Source organism: Cyclopterus lumpus, chromosome 23, assembly GCF_009769545.1.
Source record: "Cyclopterus lumpus isolate fCycLum1 chromosome 23, fCycLum1.pri, whole genome shotgun sequence".
NCBI classification, from domain to species: Eukaryota; Metazoa; Chordata; class Actinopteri; order Perciformes; family Cyclopteridae; genus Cyclopterus; species Cyclopterus lumpus.
In genome coordinates this window covers 15,112,909-15,135,959 of record NC_046988.1, presented here as the reverse complement: position 1 = coordinate 15,135,959, position 23,051 = coordinate 15,112,909, and the positions used below count along the sequence as shown (strand labels likewise).

General features: G+C 42.3%; 2 protein-coding genes across 2 annotated transcripts in view; one reads left to right on the top strand and one right to left on the bottom strand.

Moving 5' to 3' along the window:
• abcc9 (ATP-binding cassette, sub-family C (CFTR/MRP), member 9) overlaps nucleotides 1-8,252 on the bottom strand; it is a 43,953-nt gene extending 35,701 nt beyond the window's left edge. The window contains 7 exon segments of the mRNA XM_034526168.1: nucleotides 3,103-3,285; nucleotides 3,383-3,523; nucleotides 3,710-3,811; nucleotides 4,003-4,169; nucleotides 4,674-4,795; nucleotides 4,887-5,028; nucleotides 8,105-8,252. Coding sequence (XP_034382059.1) covers nucleotides 3,103-3,285; nucleotides 3,383-3,523; nucleotides 3,710-3,811; nucleotides 4,003-4,169; nucleotides 4,674-4,795; nucleotides 4,887-5,028; nucleotides 8,105-8,252 — 1,005 coding nt within the window.
• A 6,239-nt stretch (nucleotides 8,253-14,491) lies between these two features.
• The window catches only part of nup107 (nucleoporin 107), a 9,925-nt gene continuing 1,365 nt past the window's right edge, over nucleotides 14,492-23,051 (top strand). Inside the window, exons 1-22 of the mRNA XM_034526674.1 lie at nucleotides 14,492-14,499; nucleotides 15,609-15,694; nucleotides 15,889-15,972; nucleotides 16,076-16,170; nucleotides 16,340-16,475; nucleotides 16,571-16,674; nucleotides 16,922-17,037; nucleotides 17,135-17,183; nucleotides 17,276-17,347; nucleotides 17,431-17,519; nucleotides 17,621-17,696; nucleotides 17,787-17,900; nucleotides 19,590-19,760; nucleotides 19,864-19,923; nucleotides 20,893-21,038; nucleotides 21,128-21,176; nucleotides 21,271-21,340; nucleotides 21,548-21,663; nucleotides 21,863-22,052; nucleotides 22,142-22,248; nucleotides 22,462-22,564; nucleotides 22,687-22,847. Of these exons, the coding sequence (XP_034382565.1) occupies nucleotides 14,492-14,499; nucleotides 15,609-15,694; nucleotides 15,889-15,972; nucleotides 16,076-16,170; nucleotides 16,340-16,475; nucleotides 16,571-16,674; nucleotides 16,922-17,037; nucleotides 17,135-17,183; nucleotides 17,276-17,347; nucleotides 17,431-17,519; nucleotides 17,621-17,696; nucleotides 17,787-17,900; nucleotides 19,590-19,760; nucleotides 19,864-19,923; nucleotides 20,893-21,038; nucleotides 21,128-21,176; nucleotides 21,271-21,340; nucleotides 21,548-21,663; nucleotides 21,863-22,052; nucleotides 22,142-22,248; nucleotides 22,462-22,564; nucleotides 22,687-22,847 (2,202 nt within the window). The remainder of the gene's footprint in view (nucleotides 14,500-15,608; nucleotides 15,695-15,888; nucleotides 15,973-16,075; nucleotides 16,171-16,339; nucleotides 16,476-16,570; nucleotides 16,675-16,921; nucleotides 17,038-17,134; nucleotides 17,184-17,275; nucleotides 17,348-17,430; nucleotides 17,520-17,620; nucleotides 17,697-17,786; nucleotides 17,901-19,589; nucleotides 19,761-19,863; nucleotides 19,924-20,892; nucleotides 21,039-21,127; nucleotides 21,177-21,270; nucleotides 21,341-21,547; nucleotides 21,664-21,862; nucleotides 22,053-22,141; nucleotides 22,249-22,461; nucleotides 22,565-22,686; nucleotides 22,848-23,051) is intronic.

The following is a 23,051-nucleotide window of genomic DNA, read 5'->3' as shown; positions in this document are numbered from 1 at the left end:
CAACTCTATTTTCTATTTATTGTATATTTTCTTTGTAATTTTCTTGTATTTTATATGTATGTTTATTGTATATATTTATGTCGTTTTTTTTCATATTTTCATAGTATTTATTTTCTATATTTTTGTTTCTTGAAAATACTTTTATAGCATTTCTTTCATATTTTCAAGTATTTAAAAAAATATTTTTACAGTATTGGTCCTCTACTCTATATTGACACTTACTTTTTAATTTAATTTTTCTATGTTTATGTTACGCACCAACACACCAAAGCAAATTCCTCGCATGTGAAAAGCTACTTGGCAACAAACCTGATTGACTCACAGCACTGTGAAATAATATGTATGAATTGTTTAACATATGCACGCTACGTGTACGAAACACACACACACACACACACACACTCACACACACACACACACACACACACACACACACACAAAAGCTCCGCGTGACGCTCAGCAGGCCTCCCTTCTGTGTTAAAGTGTGAGGTGAGTGGGGTATTTTCCATGTCACTCAGACATGCAGCGCTCTGCTCTCCATCTCCGCTGCCCATCACCCCACACACACACACACACACACACACACACACACACACACACACAGCCATCACAGGCGCGTCTGCTCTGCCTCTGCTGCCAGCTCGCTCTGCATCGTGGCCTTTGGAGGAGGCTGAGATGGATCTGGGATCAGCTCTGCCAGCGCCGCTTCCTTTGTGTCTGCTTCCCGTCAGCGGCTCATGCATCCTCTCCACCGTGCTATCGTGCTATCGTGCTATCGTGTTATCGTGTTATCGTAGTGGACTGGGTGTATAACGCTGGGGGCTGCAGGTCCTCATACATCTGCAATAAAGTCCAAGATTTATGTGCAGATAGTCAATGAAGTGTTATGTTGTAAACACTCGTTCAAGTGAACGTGTCACCGGTCTTTTGGGTGAAGTTTAAAAGTCTTTCCGAGCTTATTTGTGTCGATCGTGTCGGTGCAATCCGTCGACATTGAAACCCTTCGACTTTCTGAAGAAAAAGTGTCTCCGATTGGTTCGTTTTGTGAGTCAGTTTGTCATCCGGGACACGGTCCAAGTGACGTGTGAATTACACTATGACTATTACATCTTACTATTAAATGTAGAACACCAGGAAACCATGAACATATTCTCTAATACTGTAAACAAGATTCTGCATGTGTACTTCTATCTTTGTTTGAGTTTTAGACTTCGACACTTTGGACATTCCTAGAAAAGTGAGGACATTTTTTAAGGTTAAATGTATGTTTATAGTCCTTCTTCAGTGCTTCTAGAAGGTTAAAACTCAGTTTTAGGTGAGGGAGTGTATTACGTCATTCCTCACATGTATAAAACTATATGTGTGTGTGAATGTGTGTGTGTGTGTGTGTGTGTGTGTGTGTGTGTGTTGTGACATTACAGACTCTGTGTCGTTCTCCCGTCCCGGTGGTGACATGATGACTGCGACTCAACGCCCTCGGTGACATCACACTGAGTCATCCATTGGTTGGCTAGACCACCCAACATCCCTTCACAAGCAGCGGCCCCATGTGTGTGTGTGTGTGTGTGTGTGTGTGTGTGTGTGTGTGTGTGTGTGTGTGTGTGTGTGTGTGCGTGTGTGTGTGTGTGTGTGCACTGATTTGACCGTTTAATAAGATGATCTTATGACAACACTTTCAGTAACTTCAGAACCAAACATGGGTTTGAAGTGAACAGAGTGATTTCTCTGAAGGGAAATGAATGACGTGTCACATTGTAGTCACAGTCTGTGGTCCACCCCCCCACGCCCCCCCACCCCCCTTATCATTTAGTCCGGCCTATACTACTGAAACACGGTGCCCTTCAGTGTGTCACAACCTACTTACAGTCTTTGATTTGTCTTCCCTGCTGAGTAACGCGTCACCATGAGGGGGAGTCGTGTATCTCAGCGACGTCGTTCTCACAAGACAAGACCACACAAAAAGTGAGACCAAGTCAAGACCAAGACCAGAGTGTGTCGAGACTGATATAAGACCAAGACTTTGAAGAGTTGGGACCAAGTCAAGACCAAGACCAGAGTGGTTCGAGACTGATATAAGACCAAGACTTTGAAGAGTTGGGACCAAGACTTTGAAGAGTTGGGACCAAGACTTTGAAGAGTTGGGACCAAGTCAAGACCAAGACCAGAGTGTTTCAAGACTGATATAAGACCAAGACTTTGAAGAGTTGGGACCAAGACTTTGAAGAGTTGGGACCAAGACTTTGAAGAGTTGGGACCAAGTCAAGACCAAGACCAGAGTGTTTTGAGACTGATATAAGACCAAGACTAGACTTTGAAGAGTTGGGACCAAGTCAAGACCAAGACCAGAGTTTTTCGAGACTGATATAAGACCAAGACTTTGAAGAGTTGGGACCAAGTCAAGACCAAGACCAGAGTGTTTCGAGACTGATATAAGACCAAGACTTTGAAGAGTTGGGACCAAGACTTTGAAGAGTTGGGACCAAGTCAAGACCAAGACCAGAGTGTTTCGAGACTGATATAAGACCAAGACTAGACTTTGAAGAGTTGGGACCAAGTCAAGACCAAGACCAGAGTGTTTCGAGACTGATATAAGACCAAGACTAGACTTTGAAGAGTTGGGACCAAGTCAAGACCAAGACCAGAGTGTTTCGAGACTGATATAAGACCAAGACTTTGAAGAGTTGGGACCAAGTCAAGACCAAGACCAGAGTGTTTCGAGACTGATATAAGACCAAGACTTTGAAGAGTTGGGACCAAGACTTTGAAGAGTTGGGACCAAGTCAAGACCAAGACCAGAGTGTTTCGAGACTGATATAAGACCAAGACTTTGAAGAGTTGGGACCAAGACTTTGAAGAGTTGGGACCAAGTCAAGACCAAGACCAGAGTGTTTCGAGACTGATATAAGACCAAGACTTTGAAGAGTTGGGACCAAGACTTTGAAGAGTTGGGACCAAGACTTTGAAGAGTTGGGACCAAGTCAAGACCAAGACCAGAGTATATCAAAGCCTATATAAGACCAAGGCATAATAACAATATCATAATATCAAGAGGGGGGTTCAAGTTGAACCTCGCACCAACCGGCCTTACTGGCTCGTACTTACGCCGGCCGTTGAGTTCGTGGCGTTCACTCCGTGGTACTTCACGATGCCGGAGATGCAGAGCGGCCCGGCGAAGCCCAGCAGGTCGGCCAGGTAGCGGAAGGTGCTGCTCAGCAGGATGGGACGACCGAACGCTCGATACATGGAGCGCCAGATGGACGGGGCGCGGTTCGGATCCTCCGGCGTCTGAGAGTCGATGGAAGGAAAGGGAAACAAAAACGAGGTTATTGCTTCCCCGCACTGCGTCGGTGGCGAATCCGGGTTCGGGAGTCCGTCTGCTCACCCTCTGGTCCTCGTAGGCGTCTTTGAGCCGGAGGTAGTTGGTGATGGCTCGCATGGCGATGGGCAGCTTGCCGATCTTCTTCAGCTCGATGGGCCTCTTATGGGCTCCCATGATGAGAGGATTCATCCACCAATACGTCGCCTAAAAATATGCAATTCGTCATTTATTCCGCTGCCAAGGATTTCTCTGGTGTTGCCGATATTGATTATGAAACAAAACACTTTCTAACGTGTTACTTGAGGGCCTAACAATTTGAATTGGGTACATTTGTCCTTGTTTTTTCAGACCATCCTGATGGTCAATATCAATAAGTGAGTTTCCGTCTACCTTGGACAGCAGGTTGACAAACGGCTGCAGAAAGCGAACCCCCAAATCCTGCAAATCCTCTGGAGGTTTCACCTTTTGGGGGTTGGCAAAGAACACGTACTTCTACGGGGAGAGAAAGGGACAAAATGAATACAAGACTATAAAAGAATGAGAATATCTGAATACTATTGTTACCATTTATCATGTTTGGAGAAAAGTTCAATACAATAATTAGAAGAATTGCTTCCTGTATTGAACTAACACACATTAAAGCTTATTTATCCGCTGATGTGGGATGACTTGTGGTTACTCGCCCTGACTCTTATGACGTTGACCTCCACGCCCATCAGCAGTCCGTACAGCACCACTAGCAGGGCGGTGATGCAGAACCTCAGGTGCTGAGGTCCCACGTTGTACGCCGCAAACTTCCACAGCTTGATGGACTTTGTGACGAACGCCAACACCCAGTAGACGAACAGCACTGTGCGGGGACAGAAGCGTGACGAGAGACTCCATTTTAATGAGCCCGATGTGTCGAAAGAAGTACCAGAATATTTAGAAAATCAATCGTGTACACAATGGACATTGTTAGAATAGTTTTTTTTGTAACTGCAAATAAGAAATGCAAATAAATAAATGCACTGCTGATTTTGTTTTGATTGGCTTCTTTGTGCTGTGGAGATATTTCATATTTATCTCCTGTATATGGATGTTGGGATTGTTAACGTTGCATGTAATATAATCGCAGTTTATGAGCAAAATAAATATATCCAGTCTGTTCGAAGGAAATCAACTACCACAGTACAAACATATCACACCCAAATCTCCCTGTCGGTGGCCGAGTTGCATTGTGGGTAACGTAGATGAAAGGCATTTAGTGTTGAGAGACAACAATCTCTGGTTCAAATTTTAGTTTTTTTCCCCAAATTCTCCATCAAGAGTCCAACAATGTTATTTAAGTGCAATCCTGAGTGTTGAGTCTTACCAAGCAGCAGTTTGGGGAAGTTGGACGTCTCTATGTTGTGGTAGTAAACCACTGATGTCGTGGCTGCTATGAAGCCCATGAAGGCCGGCATGAAGAGATGGAGGTGGTTGGTACCCATCATCCTACAGCATGAGTCAAACACAGAATATAATTAGCATATGAAAATGATTAAATGACAGGAACAGGAAATAGAAACGGTGGAATGTGTCTCACTTGTTGGAGACGATGCCCTCGGCGAACTCGCAGACGTGGACGAAGAGCAGCGAGAAGGTGAGGATCCATCTCATGTTGTGGCCGGGGAAATGAAGCCATGTGTTGTGATGGATCTGGACCTTGGAGCTCTGGCTGCCCCAACCTGACGGGGGGAGAGAGAGAGAGAGAGAGAGAGAGAGAGAGACATGATGAATCAAAGGGAAACGTGAGGGAAAAGAAGACCAATGGAAAAAGATGGTGGAAAAAATTTGACAAGTTGAAACCATCAAAAAGTTGTTATTTTGGCTTGAAGATCTACTTAAAGTTACCGTAAGAAACCAGTCTCAGTTTAGTCCTGATCCTCTATATGACCTCAGTTTAGTCCTGGTCCTCTATAGACCTCCATCAGTAACCAGACCTTCAGAGAGAAGGTGGTCCGGTTCTATAGAGTTCTTCTTAAAGACACCGGGTCGGATTCTGGTGAAAACCAGATGACATCATGCAGGTTCACCAGAACCTCCTTCAGCTCAGACCCCAACAGAGACCAGTCCCACCGAAGAGAGTCTGGCGCTCAGAGACACTACCATTTCAGTCCACAGAGGGCGCCAGAATCAACCCTCCCTGAAGGTTCATGTGTCCGTTTTAACTATGGGAGCTCTGAACCACAGAGTTGTATTTGCACTGAGTGTTTATTCATCATGAGGTTTGTTTCTGCTCTTAATAACGAAAATGGACCGCAGACATTTTGGAGGCTCAGGGGAACAGAGACCATAAAAACCCAGAACCAGAAAGCAGCAATTAGTGAGTCTTCTGGGGACCGGCTGAAGACTTCTGGTCAGAACCAATTCCCATAAACTAATGCAATCACTCTCACACACACACACACACACACACACACACGCACACGCACACAAAATTATTTTAATTAGAACCAAACAAAATAAATATGTTCTGTTACTTCATTCTTTCCCTCACTTCCTTTCTATATCAATGTAATTCCTCTTATTCTCCTTTCCTCCCCCCTTCCTCAGAATAATAATTCATCGTCAGCGGTATCGTATCGCGATGAAATCAGTTAACGAGATGCACCATCACGTCGTCTACGTTGATAATAATAATAAGCACTTAACTCAAATTGCTTTAATTACTCTCTATTTGTGAATGCATGAATGTTTTCACATCAAGCTGGAAATGTGTATCTATGTTTTTATCTCTATCTACAAAAACAGGCTGAAGGCCTGTGCATATTTTATGCGGAGGACTTATTTATTGAATTAGCCGATAACGCGCTGTTCCGTGATAGAAATCGCAAAAGGAAGTACGTTGGGGGGGAAGCGTCAGGACGCAACGCTCATTCAACAGCAAAAGAAACAGATGTTGACGAGGAAAAGACGGTCCAACGGGAAGGAAGTACACTCCGAACGACTTCCTGCAGCGGCGCGATCACAGAACTGTTGCTCTAATTTCCTCTTAACGGACTTTTTTAAAGGTGCTTAATGTTCACGAAAGTGACTTTAAATGTGAGAGAGAGAGAGAGAGAGAGAGAAAGAGAGAGAGTAAATACCGCTAAGTGCTGCTGCTCTGCCCGAACGACCCTGAGCAACACTTGAGTTTCAGATTATTGTGACGCAACTTGGAAACCCACTCCGAACTATGTAGTAACTATGTAACTAATAACTATGTAACTAATAACTATGTAACTAATAACTATGTAGTAACTATGTAACTAATAATTATGTAGTTATTAACTATGTAGTAACTCTGTTTATATGATCGTATATGATGTAACTAATAACTATGTAGTAACTATGTAACTAATAACTATGTAGTTATTAACTATGTAGTAACTCTGTTTATATGATCGTATTTCTGTAACTATGTAACTAATAACTATGTAGTAACTATGTAACTAATAACTATGTAACTAATAATTATGTAGTTATTAACTATGTAGTAACTCTGTTTATATGATCGTATATGATGTAACTAATAACTATGTAGTAACTATGTAACTAATAACTATGTAGTTATTAACTATGTAGTAACTCTGTTTATATGATCGTATTTCTGTAACTATGTAACTAATAACTATGTAGTAACTATGTAACTAATAACTATGTAACTAATAATTATGTAGTTATTAACTATGTAGTAACTCTGTAACTAATAACTATGTAACTAATAACTATGTAGTAACTATGTAACTAATAACTATGTAACTAATAACTATGTAGTTATTAACTATGTAATAACTATGTAACTAATATTCAAAGAATCAACTTTTGCTGGCTGAGAAGAAAACACGAAAGTGAGATGAGCAGCACAAGAAAGGAACAAGCTGATTAAATATAACTCACTGAAATAACATTTACATTCCTCATTTTGCACAAACTCTAAAAAAAAAAAATTAGAAGGATGAGAGAAAGTTCAACGGAGGGCAACTTCAACATCTGGAAGTCCAAACAATAAAGCATGAAAATAAAACGTGTTTCCAGTGTTTCGTATTCGTCTGACGCAACAAGACCACGACTTTCCTGAAACAAGGTCGTCGTTCTGGGACGGACTCTTCCGGGCAGCAGGACGAGAATAACTCGAGGAAGAGCTCAGACGAGACAAGAAGACCTTACGTTGGGCTGTAAATGTAAAATGTGGAGGTGGAAGGAGCTCGTTGTGGCGCTTTGTGCTGCAGAGGAGGAAGAGGTCCGAGTCAGGAAGTATGGACTGAAGGGACCGAGATCATTTGTATATATATGTATATATATATATATATATATATATATATATATATATAAATTAAATTTTAAAAAATATATAAAATATATATATAAATGATCTTGTTATATGTATATATATAAATATATATATATATTATATTTATATATATATATATATACAAATATATTTATATATATATATTGTTATATGTGAGTATGTAAATATATATATAAATATATTTTTATAAATATATTTATATATATACACAAATATATACATATATATATATAAATATATTTATATATACAAATATATTATATATATATGTATAAAATATATTTATATATGTGAGTATGTATATATATATACAAATATATATATATATATATATATATATATATATATATATATATACATACATATATATATATAAATATATTTGTATATGTGTATATATATATATATGTGTGTGTGTGTGTCTGTGTGTGTGTGTGTGTGAGTGTGTGTCAATCTCCATAACCGACCGATGAAGAGGATGGGGAAGGTGATGAAGAGCAGGAAGACGTGGGGAACCAGGTTGAGGGCGTCCACGAAGCAGCCGTTGTTGAGCACGCCCCCCTTCACGCTGTAGGAGTTGAACGACTGGTCGTCGCCGCAAAACGAGAAGGCCATGCCACCGCCCACGAGTCGACCTGCGAGGAGAAGAAACGCGACAGGTGAGACCTGGACGCTCAAAAAACACAAACTAAAATCTAAAATGCTTCTAAAATGCGTTAACGTGAACCGTACTGTGTGTTCTATGCTCTTGTGTTTTAGTCAATTCCTGAGTAATTGAACTCTTACAGAAAATTTTAATAAGTTGACTTATACCTCTTGTGACTTTTGTGAAGAATGGTTAATTGTAGGACAAACATAATTTAAACGATCCCAGTAATGTAGCCATTGTCTTTTATCTTACTCAAAACATTTGACAGCATTAGCTCATGAGTTCTGTATCCAACGATAATTTACTTATTTATTTATGTCGGTTTTTAAATACCCTTTTGTTTGTGGCCTTCTTCAAATGTACAGTAAAGCAGAATCCTTTGAGTTTACACCCTCTAAAACAAAAACAAAGATGGCCGCCCACAGCCCGCACCTGGCGGCCATCTTTGTTTGGGGCATTTCGGTGCCAATCGGGCGACAAACTGGGTTCACAGACATTTTAGTGGGTAAATAAATAAATAAATGGTTCAGCTGTGGTTTTGAGATATTTATCTAGAAGTCAGAATTGAAGCTGCCCTTAGCGTTATATAGTATAATTGTATATTAATATCCCTTTAACTGTGATTTGTTGACTCACTATAAAAAAAAGCAAGCAGCGAAATGAAAGTGTTCACTTTAAATCTAGCTAACTGATAATTAATCATTTTAAAACACATCTCACATAAAACATTTTTTTTAAAAGTGCCTGTTACGTTTCATTATGTCATCAACGCTAAATCAATGGAGCTCAATTTAAAAGTCTCTTACCCTCGAAGAAAAGTGATAATCCTCACTGAGTCATTCCGGATGTCTGGATTTATAAAAAATAAATAAATAATAATAAAAACAGAGAGAAACACAAGCGGAGAAAAAAGAAGGAGTGAGAAGTGAGAGTTAAAGTGTAAAAAAAGTGGATTATTTTTAGCCCCCTCACAGCATCAGCTGCTCCGCGTGTAACTGCTGCTCTTCTCTGCCAAATGCGGTCAAGTTACACAGGCACACGGCTTCCGGTGGTCACCTTCAAAATAAAATAAAGCACTAATATAAAAAATGATTTTTTTTTTTTTAGTAACGATTAAGAAAAATACACAATAAATATTATGGGTTTCGAGCACTGTTACATGTGTCGACAATTTTAAATAAAGCAATACATTGTGTTTTCATTCACAAAATAAACCCACTAAGGCAAGAAGTGAGCTGCAGTACAATATAGGTCTCCTGTGTAAAGTGCATTTATTAACTATATATATGAGGCCTGCAAGCATTATATCAAATTAAATATTAAAGATATTAAAAGTGAGTTTTGACCACTCAACAAGAAAGGGATTGAGAGTTCCCTTTAAACCATTTCCTTTTCAAGTAATCAATACATCCATTAACTAATTACCCTTTAGAAGACCTGAGGGTCAGGGTACTTTGTGTACAGGGTACTTTTTACTTTTTGACATCTTGCACATCCTGGGTAACTTCATGCATTATTTCACATCCTTGTGTTCTCCTCATTTGGTATTCATGACATCATTTTAAATCCCATTATTTAGGTTTATATGGAGCTGTGATATTGTACTAATATACAGTGTTTTTATTTGGGTTTTACTCTCATTCATCTTCACTTTTGTTTAGATTTTGCTCTCTTTTGTTTTTAATGTTGATCAATTTGTCCAAAGAGCGCACTAAAATTCACTATCTCTGAGATAGAAAAAAAAAAAGAAGCAGCCTTTATTTTGAAGGTATAAACATCAGAGTTTCCGGTAAAAGTTTGCTTAATTGCAGCACATTTGTTCCCTCCTCTCCGATTACCAAAAGGGGGTTCACTCAACAGTCAGTTACTATACACAGTTTATGAATTCCTCTATCATATATATATATATATATATATGCATGCCTGAAAAATACTTTATTTAATAATAGAATGCAAGTATTCTTAATAATAATCTTAAAATCTAGTATGTCATAACTTAGTAAGTCATGATTAAGGTATATTAAGTCATGAATATGAGCTGCTAAGTCATAAATAGTATAAACTAAATCATATAGTAAATTAAGTGAGATACTACGACATAAATATGAGATAGTAAAACATAAATATGAGATAGTAAAACATAAATATGAGATACTAAATCATAAATATGAGATATTAAGTCATACATATAAGATAGTAAATCATAAATATGAGATACTAAGTCATAAATATAAGATATTAAATCATAAATACGAGATACTAAGTCATAATTCTGAGATATTAAGTCGTAATTATCGATTACTAAGTCATGATTATGAGAAGTTTTTCATTATAATGACTTACAGGATCTTTATATTTGAATCACAGTAACATTAAGAGGAGTGTGTGTGTGTGTGTGTGTGTGTGTGTGTGTGCACAGATTGCTCTCTCGGGGTAATGTGTGATTTTTAGGCTGTTTAAAATAAATGTTATTGAATTATTTACAGTCTCAAACCTCTAACCAGATCGCACGCACGCGCAGCAGGTCTCCCACAATGTGAAGAGCTGAATGTGAGAGGGTGCGCGCGTGGAACCCGCTTTGTTCTGCAAGAACAGAGACCGGATCGGGGCAGCCCTCGGGGAACAAAGCCTGTGATGTCACGACAGTTATTCATTTAATATGAGGACTTCACGCACGAGCACACGGAGCGACTCGCGCACACCGCTGTAATAAACCAAGCGCGCGCCGTGCAGAACCTCCAGCGGGACCGGGACTCGCGTCGGTCTCGTGAGTACCGGATATGGACGCCGGTACATTAAGATGCGTCTTCTATCAATGCAGGCGTCGCGCTGACTTCGTGTTCGTCGTGCACGCGTCACGCAGGGCGCAGGGCTTTAAACGGCGAGCGTGTCCAATGGAGTCCGGTGCGTGCGTCCGTGCACGTCTTCCACGCGCAGGTGCCTCTGTGTGACCCGGAGACGGCGCGTGACACCGGGCGCATGTGGAGACAGACAGCGGGGGAGGACACGGGGACACTTACCGGCCTCTGGCGCAGATGTTCCGGGGTGCACGCGCTGCGGGTCAAAGCGTCCCTTCGCCGGATCTTCATTCCCGAGTGCGCGACGTCTTTATTGCGCACACACATGACATGCACTGTCGTGGTATTGTGGCGTTCAAGCTGCGCGTCACACACACACACACGCACACACACACACACGCACACGCACACTGAATGGTGGCTGTTCTCCGCTGAAATGTCTCACTATGCGCGGCATCGTCAAAGGGAAATGTAGGTCAAATTAAAGCCGAATAACGGAGATGAGTCGGCGGCTGTTTTTAAGCTCGCAGTCCCTGTGAAAGGAGCGTATATATATATATAAAATATATATAAATACAATATGACAGGTCTGCTGAACGCACGTGCACACGTCACAGAATGTGGAATAAAAATGCACCGTCATGCATCGATGAAAAAGCAAGGTGATACACACTCTCTCCTCTCCACTAGATCAGAAACGTGGCTGTAAATGAACGTGAAACAAATCACATCCATTGAGACTCTTCAGCCTCTTTTTCCAATCTGCGCTGCATTTTATTTTGAAATGTGATGCGATGGTGTTACCGCACGCGACGGGCAGAGGGCGCTGTTTCACTCGAAACCTAAAGAGAAGCGTTTGATAAGAGACATCATTCAAACTGTGTAATCTTCCTGGAATAGAAGTTTGGGAGTTGGTTTAGTTACAAATAAATGCTTTCATTAATCCCATTTTTAATTAGTTTTATAACTAAATAAACTGTGTGTCGACTGATGCGTGGTTTCCAGAGATCGAAAGTGTACTTTACACTGTATCTCTTATTCTTTACGTTCCTTATCTTAGGTTTAGGTTAGGATTCAGGTTCAGGTAAGTCTCCAGGAAATTATTCTAAGTCAACGGCTGTGCTTCCATTTAAACGTCAAGTGAATTAGAATTAAACTTTTTTCTTTTATGTGAATAAGTTGTGTTTCCGTCGACGTGTTTGGAGTGAACATAAACTGAGCTGCAGCGACGTCAACGCTCTGAACTTTACCCACGGCTGTAATCTGCCCGGCAACAGAGTAGACGAGGGTGAATCTTAATTTAATTTAATTTTAATTTAATTAGTTCACACGTCATGGGAAACATCTGATCGCTCAAAATACGTGTGTGTGTGTGTGTGTTTTCAACACAGCTAGACGACAGTGTAAGGAGATTCCCATCCACCAGTGTTTCCCAAGAAACTGTCAAGGGAAGAAGTTGACCTCTGACCCCTGAACCCCCCTTCCCCTCCAGATAACCTGCAATGTCCCTCATGGCCTAACGAAGACTCCCACACACCCTCTCTTCCTCTGATACACACACACACACACACACACAGAAGAAAAATCAGACAGCTGTTCAACTTTGACCTTTGACCTTCACGTCGACCGGAGGGAGGAAGTGCAGCACTCGTGACCCGCGGTGACACCCGGGGAGCTGGATGACGGAGATTACAATAGTAATAAATTAAAAACACATCTCGGATCTCGTTGAAGACACGTCGGCGACAGTAACTCGTTTTATGTTTACGTGACGCGCATCCGTTCGTGTGTGTGGTTGTTCTCTCCAGCGTGAGAAAGCTCTCTCCTCCTGAGGGAAGCCTTTGACCGACCCACAACAGGAAGTGGGGACCAATACCCCTCTTCATTTTTTTTTTTACAGAACACACAAGTGTTGGTACTTGCACCCTTGTGAGGACCCCTTATTGTCACACTCCCCCACCCCAAACATCGACCTCTCAGCATACATGAAGCATGAATAATTCAAAGCTTAATCCCTTAAATAAAGTCTAAACATCCCTTTGAAGATGTGAGGACGTGTTCCTCGTTTCTCCCGAAAAAAAACGAAAAAGAAATTGAGAACTCTGCATAAAATGTCCTCTTTAGTTCTGTTATGACTTCTTAAACCGCAAAGAGGATTTATTCCCAGAAGATGTGTTAGCGTGCATGAAGTGACCACGCACTGTAAGCGGGGTTCAAAGTTGTGAGACAGAAACACAAACAAAACAAAAAACAACACTCAACACAAACAACAACAACAAAAAGACGACATTCAGCTTCACGGTTTTAGAGGGTGTTGGAAAACGACGACGTGGAGCGTTCGACCCTCGATCACGTGACCCTCGATCACGTGACCCTCGATCACGTGACCCTCGATCACGTGACCCTCGAGCCACAGTTCGACCTCGTCGTCGGTCCGAGCGTAGAAATCTCCAGGCCCTCTTTTTTTCCGCCATTGCTCGTTGTTCCTCCGCAGTATTTACATAAAATAACTAAACCAACTGCAATGGGAAGAACAAATCTGCTTCCTGTTTACGGCGTCAACGTGCACGCCCAGTGTACGTGAACGGTCACGTGACTAATGACACAAGCGCCTTTTTTAGGTTGCAGAAACAGCTCAAATGCAAACTCGAGGCCACAGAATTTCATTGTTATTATTTGTTGGCAACCTGTTGGTGAACATGTTTAAATAAATAAGAACGTGAGATGTACCTTTCTGTATTTGGCTTTCATGGTTTTCATTATAACATTTATTATTACCAGACAATGTGAGCTTGATAGGCTTTAATGTTGTCAGTGAAATAAGTATTGTTTGTGTATAATCTATAATCCTTACACGTGCTGGCAGCGTTCTTGGGCGTACTTATTAACAATAACAATCAAATGATATATACTATATGTGAGTATAACATTAATGAATAATAATAATAATCAAATGTAATACGATATGTGATTATAACATGAATTACTTACAATTATAATCAAATTATATACATTTTAGTATAACATTTATTAAAACAATAATAATCGATTTATATACTGTATGTGAGTACAACAGAAACCCTTTTTTATAGAACTGCTTTTAAGTGATATATAAATAAAGTTATTATTATTATTAACAGTCACAGGGGAAATGTATATACTTTTTATATTTTAACTTATTTTGTTAACCCTAACCCCCCCAAAAAAGTGTTTAAATTACTTTTACAATACCTTTACATCAGTGGGATCATAAATGCTGACATACTGCAGTACATTAACTGAACTGCAGAGGGCAGCAACGCGTCGCACGGCATCCAGTCTACCCGGAAATCAAAAGCGGAAGTAGACGAACCCACGAAGAAGAATCCTGTCAAGCCTCGTGAAGCGGGAATTGCCAGCCCATCATCATGGACTGGTAAACTACATTTCACACTTTTATAAAACACGAATACTCTTTCACACTTGTGGTTATACTTTTACTTCCGTGTGTTGAACCGTTAACTTCTTATTTAACCCGCTGGTGCGGCTACTTTAGTCTGTTAGCTCGGGCTAACGATACCGTTCATTATCAATGCGCAAGCTAACCGGCTAATTAGCGATTAGTGTGTTGTTTACATTATTTACACCAGAGATACTCACGTGCTCAGTTATTGTGGATAATATCTTAAGATGATGCATGTTTTGGATTACCCAAAGCTGAGTAAACTACTAACAGCTGTTTATTGTACTACTGTCAATACTTTGAGGTATTAATACACAGTATGTGTGTATTATTAATTAAGCACTCGTACTCTTTCAATTTTTGAGGTGCTTTGTACTTGATTATATGTATTTTCGGCTGCTGTATACTCCACTACTCTTCAGAGGGAAATATGTAAAATAAATTCCAATGTATTATTATAGCAGTGGCCTTTATAAAGTAATGAAAAGTAACACATTATTGCATTAATAATTCAAATATATCAACATAATGTTTATCATTTTGCAATGAATCCATAGGTTTTTATTTTTATGCTTATACTTTCATATTTTGTACTTTTATATTTTGTATTTTAAATGCAGGATTTTTTTTCCTGTAACAGTTAAACTATTTACTAAAGTAAAAGTTGCGAGTGCTTCTTGGATAAATACCGTTGCAGTTGTGAAACGTTTGTCGCGTGTCAACATAACTTCTTACATTTCATTGCAAACAAATAACTTCTTCTGCTTCAAGCTCCATAAGTATATATATATATATATATATATATATATATATATATATTAAGAAAATTAGGTACATTTTACGCTGACGTTTTTTTGCCCCTCAAATCATCACATGATGAACATTAAAATATGAAATATAGACATCAGTATTTTGTACTGCAATGAAAAGATATTTAATAAAAAATAATAATAACCATGTGAAAGTCACGTGATGCTTTGCACTCCTTTGGGGGAGAATTCGGTAGCTTCGTGGAATGCAGTGATGTTTGTTGCGCGTTTGTATTTGCACACAAACAAACGCACACTGGTGTCGCCTCCCAGGGGTCAGAGCGAGCTGCCGTCTCCGGTGGTTCGAGACGACGAGGTGACGATCGCCGCGCGGAGGAGGAGGAGCAAGAAGGTGGCGTGTATCCTCTCAAGAGTCACTTTGGGTTCTTCGTATGTTTTTCTGTGCATTTTAAACACGTTTGATTGTTTGTTTATATTCTAAAAATGAATATTTTTTTTAAGTGCTTCTGGGTGGTGGAAACCTCTTTTTAGTAAATCAAAAAAAAAATGTCCGAGGTGTCGGTGTTGTTGTTTTCTTGACCGTCGGTCTCAGTCCCGTCGCCCGGCAGCCCCGTCACCGTCACGCCAGCACGCTCGATGCTGAGGACCACGCCGGCCTCACTGTTCAGACAGGCTGGTAAGACACACACACACAGACAGACACACAACGCAGATTATTGATTATCTTCTAATACCAAATATATTTGACTAAATCCCCCTCGTGTCTCTTTTTCTCTCAGTGACTCCGAGGGTTCCAGATGTATCCTCCATTTTGGCTCCGGGAGGTCGAACGCCTCGATACACACACACACCTAAAAACACCCTCAGCAGCATGGTGACACACGCGCACACACACACACACACACACACACACACACATACACACACACACTGGACATCATGCTAGAACATTTATTGTTTTCAAATACAACAAAACAAATGTCTTCAAAACCTCTCGAGTAGTAAATTGACACGATGATAATAAATAATTATTCTGTGTCCAGAATTTGGACGACAGCGATTGGACCAACAGCATGTACATCTCCCCCGTTTCGGGAATGGAGAACACCAGCTTCTTCACCGACGACATCGCCAACCTTAGCTCCGCCCTGTTGAAGGAGGACGACCCCGGCGAGGCCGGTGAGTGAAACAAACGCTCCCAAAGCCGATGGATCACAAACACCCCGGTTAACGCTGTCGTTTTAAATAAATAAATAAATATTTATCTTTTTCAGCGGCTGCCAGTCTTTTCCCAGAATTCCTCACGTCCTTCCTGAAACACTCTTCCACTGCAGTGTTTGAGCTGCTTGAGGATTACCAGTTACTCCTACAGGACAAGGTGTGTATGTGGTTGTGTGCGCGCGTGTGTGTGTGTGTGTGATTTGGACAGAGCCAGGCTAGCAGTTTCCCTCCGTTTCCAGTCTTTGTGCTAAGCTACGCTAACCAACCGCTGGCATCAATCTTCTTAACCAACTCTCAGAAACTACTCCTTTTAAGACGTGTATAGCTTAGCTTAGCAAAAGGCTAGCTACACCTCCCTGAAGCTCATTGATCATCGCTCACCGTCTCTCCATCGCGTGTTGAAGGTGGACGTGCTGCAGTCGGTGGTGCTCAGGGCGGGTCAGAGCAGTAAGACGGCAGGAGTCCGCTGGCTGCTGCAGCAGGAGAACTGCTCCTGGAGACTCATCACCTCCCTGTACAGGTACACACCTGTCTGTCTGATCGTACCTCTACCCGTCTGTCTGCCCCCCCCCCCCCCCCCCCTTTATCTCTGATTGATCACCTGTCTGTCTCTGCAGGGACCGGGTCCAGTTGGCGCTGGAAGATGACATCATGCAAGACATGGTGGTGGGTGGCGGTTTAGGAGACACCGAATCACTTACCTTTAACATAATATACACATTAACACGTTAATAACATGCTTGTGTTTGTGTGTGAAGGTTCCCAGTGAGAGTGAGAAGGTCGTGGTGGAGCAGCTGTTTCAGCGGGATGCCACCATACGTCAGAGTCAGGTAACACACACACACACACACACACACACACTTGCAAACAACAGATTCAGTAAATATAACATATAAATTGCTCTGTGTTGCAGCTCGTCGTTGATTGGCTGGAGAGCATTGCCAAGGATCAAATTGGAGATTTTTCTGATAATATAGAATACTACGCCAAAAACGTCTGCTGGTGAGTTTCTAAATATCTCGTCGACAGTTGTTTTTTATTTTTTAATATCATTAGCTAAAGTAAAATGTGTGTGTGTGTGTGTGTGTGTGTGTGTGTTTTAGGGAGAACACCCTTCATGCTCTGAAGACGAGGAGGAAGAGCGGCACCGCCTTCAACATCCCCCTGGTCACTGAGCTGGTGAGGCCTGTTACAATGACAACGCCAACAGATCCTCGTGTGTAATGTGTCTGAATTAACAGGTGTGTGTGTGTGTGTGTGTGTGTTCAGGACCCAGACGCTCCTCTCCGGCAGCAGCGTCCTCTGGCAGACCTGGACAGAGAGGACGACGCCCGACTGCTGAAGAACCTGTTCACCCTGATCAGAGCCGGGATGACCGAAGAGGTAGAGGAACAAACGGGGAGGTAGAGGGACGAGGAGGTAGAGGGACGGTAGAGGAGGTAGAGGGACGAGGAGGTAGAGGGACGAGGGGGTAGAGGAGGTGGAGGGACGGACGAGGAGGTAGAGGGTTGGACGGTAGAGGGACGGACGGTAGAGGAGGTAGAGGGACGATGAGGTTGAGGGACGGTAGAGGAGGGGCGAACGAGGAGGTAGAGGGTTGGATGAGGAGGTAGAGGGACGGTAGAGGAGGGTCGGACGAGGAGGTAGAGGGTTCGACGGTAGAGGAGGTATAGGGACGGTAGAGGAGGTGGAGGGTCGGACAGGTAGAGGGACGAGGAGGTAGCGGGACGGACGAGGAGGTAGAGGGTTGGACGGTAGAGGAGGTATAGGGACGGTAGAGGAGGTGGAGGGTCGGACAGGTAGAGGGACGAGGAGGTAGCGGGACGGACGAGGAGGTAGAGGGTTGGACGGTAGAGGGACGGACGGTAGAGGAGGTAGAGGGACGATGAGGTTGAGGGACGGTAGAGGAGGGGCGAACGAGGAGGTAGAGGGTTGGATGAGGAGGTAGAGGGACGGTAGAGGAGGGTCGGACGAGGAGGTAGAGGGTTCGACGGTAGAGGAGGGGCGAACAAGGAGGTAGAGGGTTGGACGAGGAGGTAGAGGGGCGAACGAGGAGGTAGAGGGTTGGACGAGGAGGTAGAGGGGCGATGAGGTAGAGGGACGGACGAGGAGGTAGAGGGTCGGTAGAGGAGGTGGAGGGTCGGACGGTAGAGGGACGGACGGTAGAGGAGGTAGAGGGATGGTAGAGGGACGGACGGTAGAGGAGGGTCGGACGAGGAGGTAGAGGGTTCGACGGTAGAGGAGGGGCGAACGAGGAGGTAGAGGGGCGAACGAGGAGGTAGAGGGGCGAACGAGGAGGTAGAGGGTTGGACGAGGAGGTAGAGGGGCGAACGAGAAGGTAGAGAGTTGGACGAGGAGGTAGAGGGACGGTAGAGGAGGGACGGACGAGGAGGTAGAGGGACGGACGAGGAGGTAGAGGGTTGGACGGTAGAGGGACGGACGGTAGAGGAGGTAGAGGAGGGTCGGACGAGGAGGTAGAGGGTTCAACGGTAGAGGAGGGGCGAACGAGGAGGTAGAGGGTTGGACGAGGAGGTAGAGGGGCGGACGAGGAGGTAGAGGGTTGGACGAGGAGGTAGAGGGTTGGACGAGGAGGTAGAGGAGGGGCGAACGAGGAGGTAGAGGGGCGAACGAGGAGGTAGAGGGTTGGACGAGGAGGTAGAGAGTTGGACGAGGAGGTAGAGGGTTGGACGAGGAGGTAGAGGGTTGGACGAGGAGGTAGAGGGGCGAACAGGGAGGTAGAGGGGCGAGGAGGTAGAGGGGCGAACAGGGAGGTAGAGGGTTGGACGAGGAGGTAGAGGGTTGGACGAGGAGGTAGAGGGTTGGACGAGGAGGTAGAGGGTTGGACGAGGAGGTAGAGGGGCGAACAGGGAGGTAGAGGTACAATAACATAACGGAATTAACGTTAACGTCGCATTAAGAGGCGTTCAGGCTCTGAAGGTAAATTATAACGTCGTCATGCGTTTCAAATGTAATCTTGAAAAATTGCATTTTCTGGTGAGATCATCAGAGATTAAATTAGCAAAAGCCAGTAAGCAAACAGTAATAATAGTGTGTATGTGTGTGTGTGTTTAGGCTCAGAGGCTGTGTAAGCGCTGTGGTCAGGCCTGGAGAGCAGCAACTCTGGAAGGCTGGAAACTTTACCACGACCCCAACATGACCTCAGTGAGCGTGGAGCTGCAGCCCGTAGAAGGAAACCCTCAGAGAGGGATCTGGAAGGCCTGCTGCTGGAGGATGGCCGAGGAGGTACAACGAATACCGCGTTGCTTCACTTATTTATAATTCTGACGTAGAAACGGGGGGAAAAAACTACGGCATGAAGCGATAACTTGCGTTTGTCTGTTTTTAGGATCAGTTAAATAGATACGAGAGAGCGATCTACGCCGGCCTCAGTGGAAACCTCAAACCGGTAACGTTATGAGTTTGTTTATGTTATTAACCCCCTGAATCCCAAGCAGGGGCTTTTTTCTATCTATCTATCTATCTATCTATCTATCTATCTATCTATCTATCTATCTATCTATCTATCTATCTATCTATCTATCTATCTATCTTTATATCTATCTTTATATCTTTCTATCTATCTCTCTATCTATCTATCTATCCATCTATAGATATATTTATTTATTTATTTATATAATGTTTATTTATATAATGTTTATTTTATTATAAAATATATATATATAATATAAAATATATTTATTTATTATACATTTATTTATTTATATAATGTTTATTTTATTATATAATATATATATATTTATTATACATTTATTTATTACACATTTATTTATTTATATAATGTTTATTTTATTATAAAATATATATATATAATATAAAATATATTTATTTATTATACATTTATTTATTTATATAATGTTTATTTTATTATATAATATATATATTTATTCTACATTTATTTATTACACATTTATTTATTTATATAATGTTTATTTTATTATAAAATATATATATATATATATATATATATATATATATGTAATATAAAATATATATATATTATAATAAAATATATATTTTATATTATTTATAAAACATTCATATAAAAAGATTTGCGCAATTGGTCAACACGTGGCGACATTTTAATTGAGACATGGAGAATACATTCATTTATTATTAAATATAATTGTAAGCGATTTTGGTCGCGTTTCTTGACTGAAGCATTTGTCACCGATGATGTGTGTGTGTGTGTGTGTGTGTGTGTGTGTGTGTGTGTGTGTGTGTGTGTGTGTGTGTGTGTGTGTGTGTGTGTGTGTGTGTGTGTGTGTGTGTGTGTGTGTGTGTGTGTGTGTGTGTGTGTGTGTGTGTGTGTGTGTGTGTGTGTGTGTGTGTGTGTGTGTGTGTGTGTGTGTCACAGCTCCTGGCGGTGTGTGAATCCTGGGAGGACTGTGTGTGGGCTCACTTCAGAGTGATGGTGGACTCGCTGGTTGAAAAGGATCTGATGTCGTCGGGTATGGCCCACCAGGAGGTGGAGACACTGCCACGAGAGTACCTGGAGGCCAAGTACGACACACACACACACACACACACACACATAAATAAATACAGTACGAAATAAAGTATGTTTAGTATTAAAACATGTGTCTCTTCAGTTGGACGATGGAAAAGGTGTTTGAGGAACTTCAAGCCTCGGAGTTGAAGGTGAAACTCACGCGAGATGAATGTGATTGAGTCACATGACCGAACACACATGTAAAACCAGCTTCTCTGTGTGTGTGTGTGTGTGTGTGTTTAGAGGGTGTTGGAGGAGACAAAAGAGCATTACCACGTCATCCAGAAGTTTGTTATCCTGGGAGACCTGGACGGTAAGACACCTCTGACCCCTGAACCACATTAATAATCTGAATACTTCTTTTTAAGAATCAACTTCCGCCTAAAACTTCTTCTATCCCTAAACCTCTCTCTCTCTCTGTCTGTGTGTGTGTGTGTGTCTCTCTCTCGCTCTCGCTCTCTCTCTGGCTGTCTCTCTCTCTCTCTGTGTGTGTGTCTCTCTCTCTCGCTGTCCCTCTCAGGTCTGTTGGAGGAGTTTTCTGATTGGCTGACAGCCTCTAAGCCCCTCCCCTCCCACCTGCTGCGCTTCATGACTCACCTGCTGCTGTTCTACCGCTCTCTGGGTTTGACGCTGAAGGTAAAAAATAAACCAATTAAATCGAATCTATTACGTAAAGTCCCGACTGAAGTATCTTTACGTTTATCGGGTGGATTTCCTTTAAGTTCGGTATATTTTAGACGATTATATTGTAATCTCTTGGTCCTATTCATGGTCCCCAGAGGATGAATCCTCCCTCTGACTTGTGAAACATCTCAACTCTCTCGCTCTCTCTCAGGAGGAGGTGAGTGTGGACGTCCTGAAGGCCTACGTCTCCCTTCTGATCCGGGACCAGCAGACCGATCTCGTGGCGAGCTACGTGAGCCAGCTGCCCGCCGAGCTCGCCACCGTCCAGTACGCCGCTTTCCTGGAGACGGTCGGCCAGCCGGAGCTGCGTCCGCACTGCCTGCAGCTCGCCACCGACGCCGGTGAGGCGGAAAACTCAAAAAGAGAAGAAGAAAAAGACGTAACACGACTGCCGTTGGTTTGATTGCTGAGTGAATGTCTGTCTGTGCAGGTCTGGATGTTGCCGCGGTAACCAAGCTGGTGGTGGAGACTGTGAGAGAGCAAGATGACACCGAGTTTACGCACCACAGCCAGACGCTGGAGATGGGAACCACGAAGGTAAAACGAGGAACACGAGATTAAAAAAATCATAAAATTTTGATCCAAAAACGTCACCAAAGTTTTATACTTGTATTTAGAAAACATGGGAAATGACAAATTCATGATTGAGACGAGATTTAATGGATCCCAAAAAAAAAAAGTGTGAAAAAGCATATAATTCGTTGCTAATGTGCAAGTGGGTGGAGTCACTGTGACGCTGTGCTCTGATAGGAGGATCTAAGAAAGATCGATGTCATCGATTGGCTGCTGTTTGACCCCGCCCACCGAGCCGAGTCCCTCAAACAGTCCAACGCCATCATGAGGAAGTTTCTTGGTAATTAATTTTGTATTTATTTTTCCCGTTTAATTCGTAATTTATTCTTCTCGGATGCCTGACCGACAGCGCGGACCATGATGCATTGCGTCCATCCGACTGTCTTCCTCTCTCTCTCTCAGCTCTGCAGAAACACGACGCCGCCAAGGCCGTCTTCTCCAAAGTCCCAGAGGATTCAATGAGGGAGATTTACTGCCAGTGGTCGGGGGTCGGTCAGGCCACGCCTCTACCGGCGGAGGACGAGAACGCCATCAGGGAACACCTGTGTATCCGAGCCTACCTGGTCTGTCACCTGCCACTGCTTATCATGGCTGCAATAATAATATAAATGTATAATTGTTTTTATTTGATTATTTCTTTTTCTTTTCTTCTTTTTTAATTTTAATTTTAATTTTATTGTTGTCACGGCTGTAATAATAATATAAATGTATAATTGTTTTGATTTTCTTTCTTTTTCTTTTTCTTTTCTTCTTTTTTTAATTTTAAT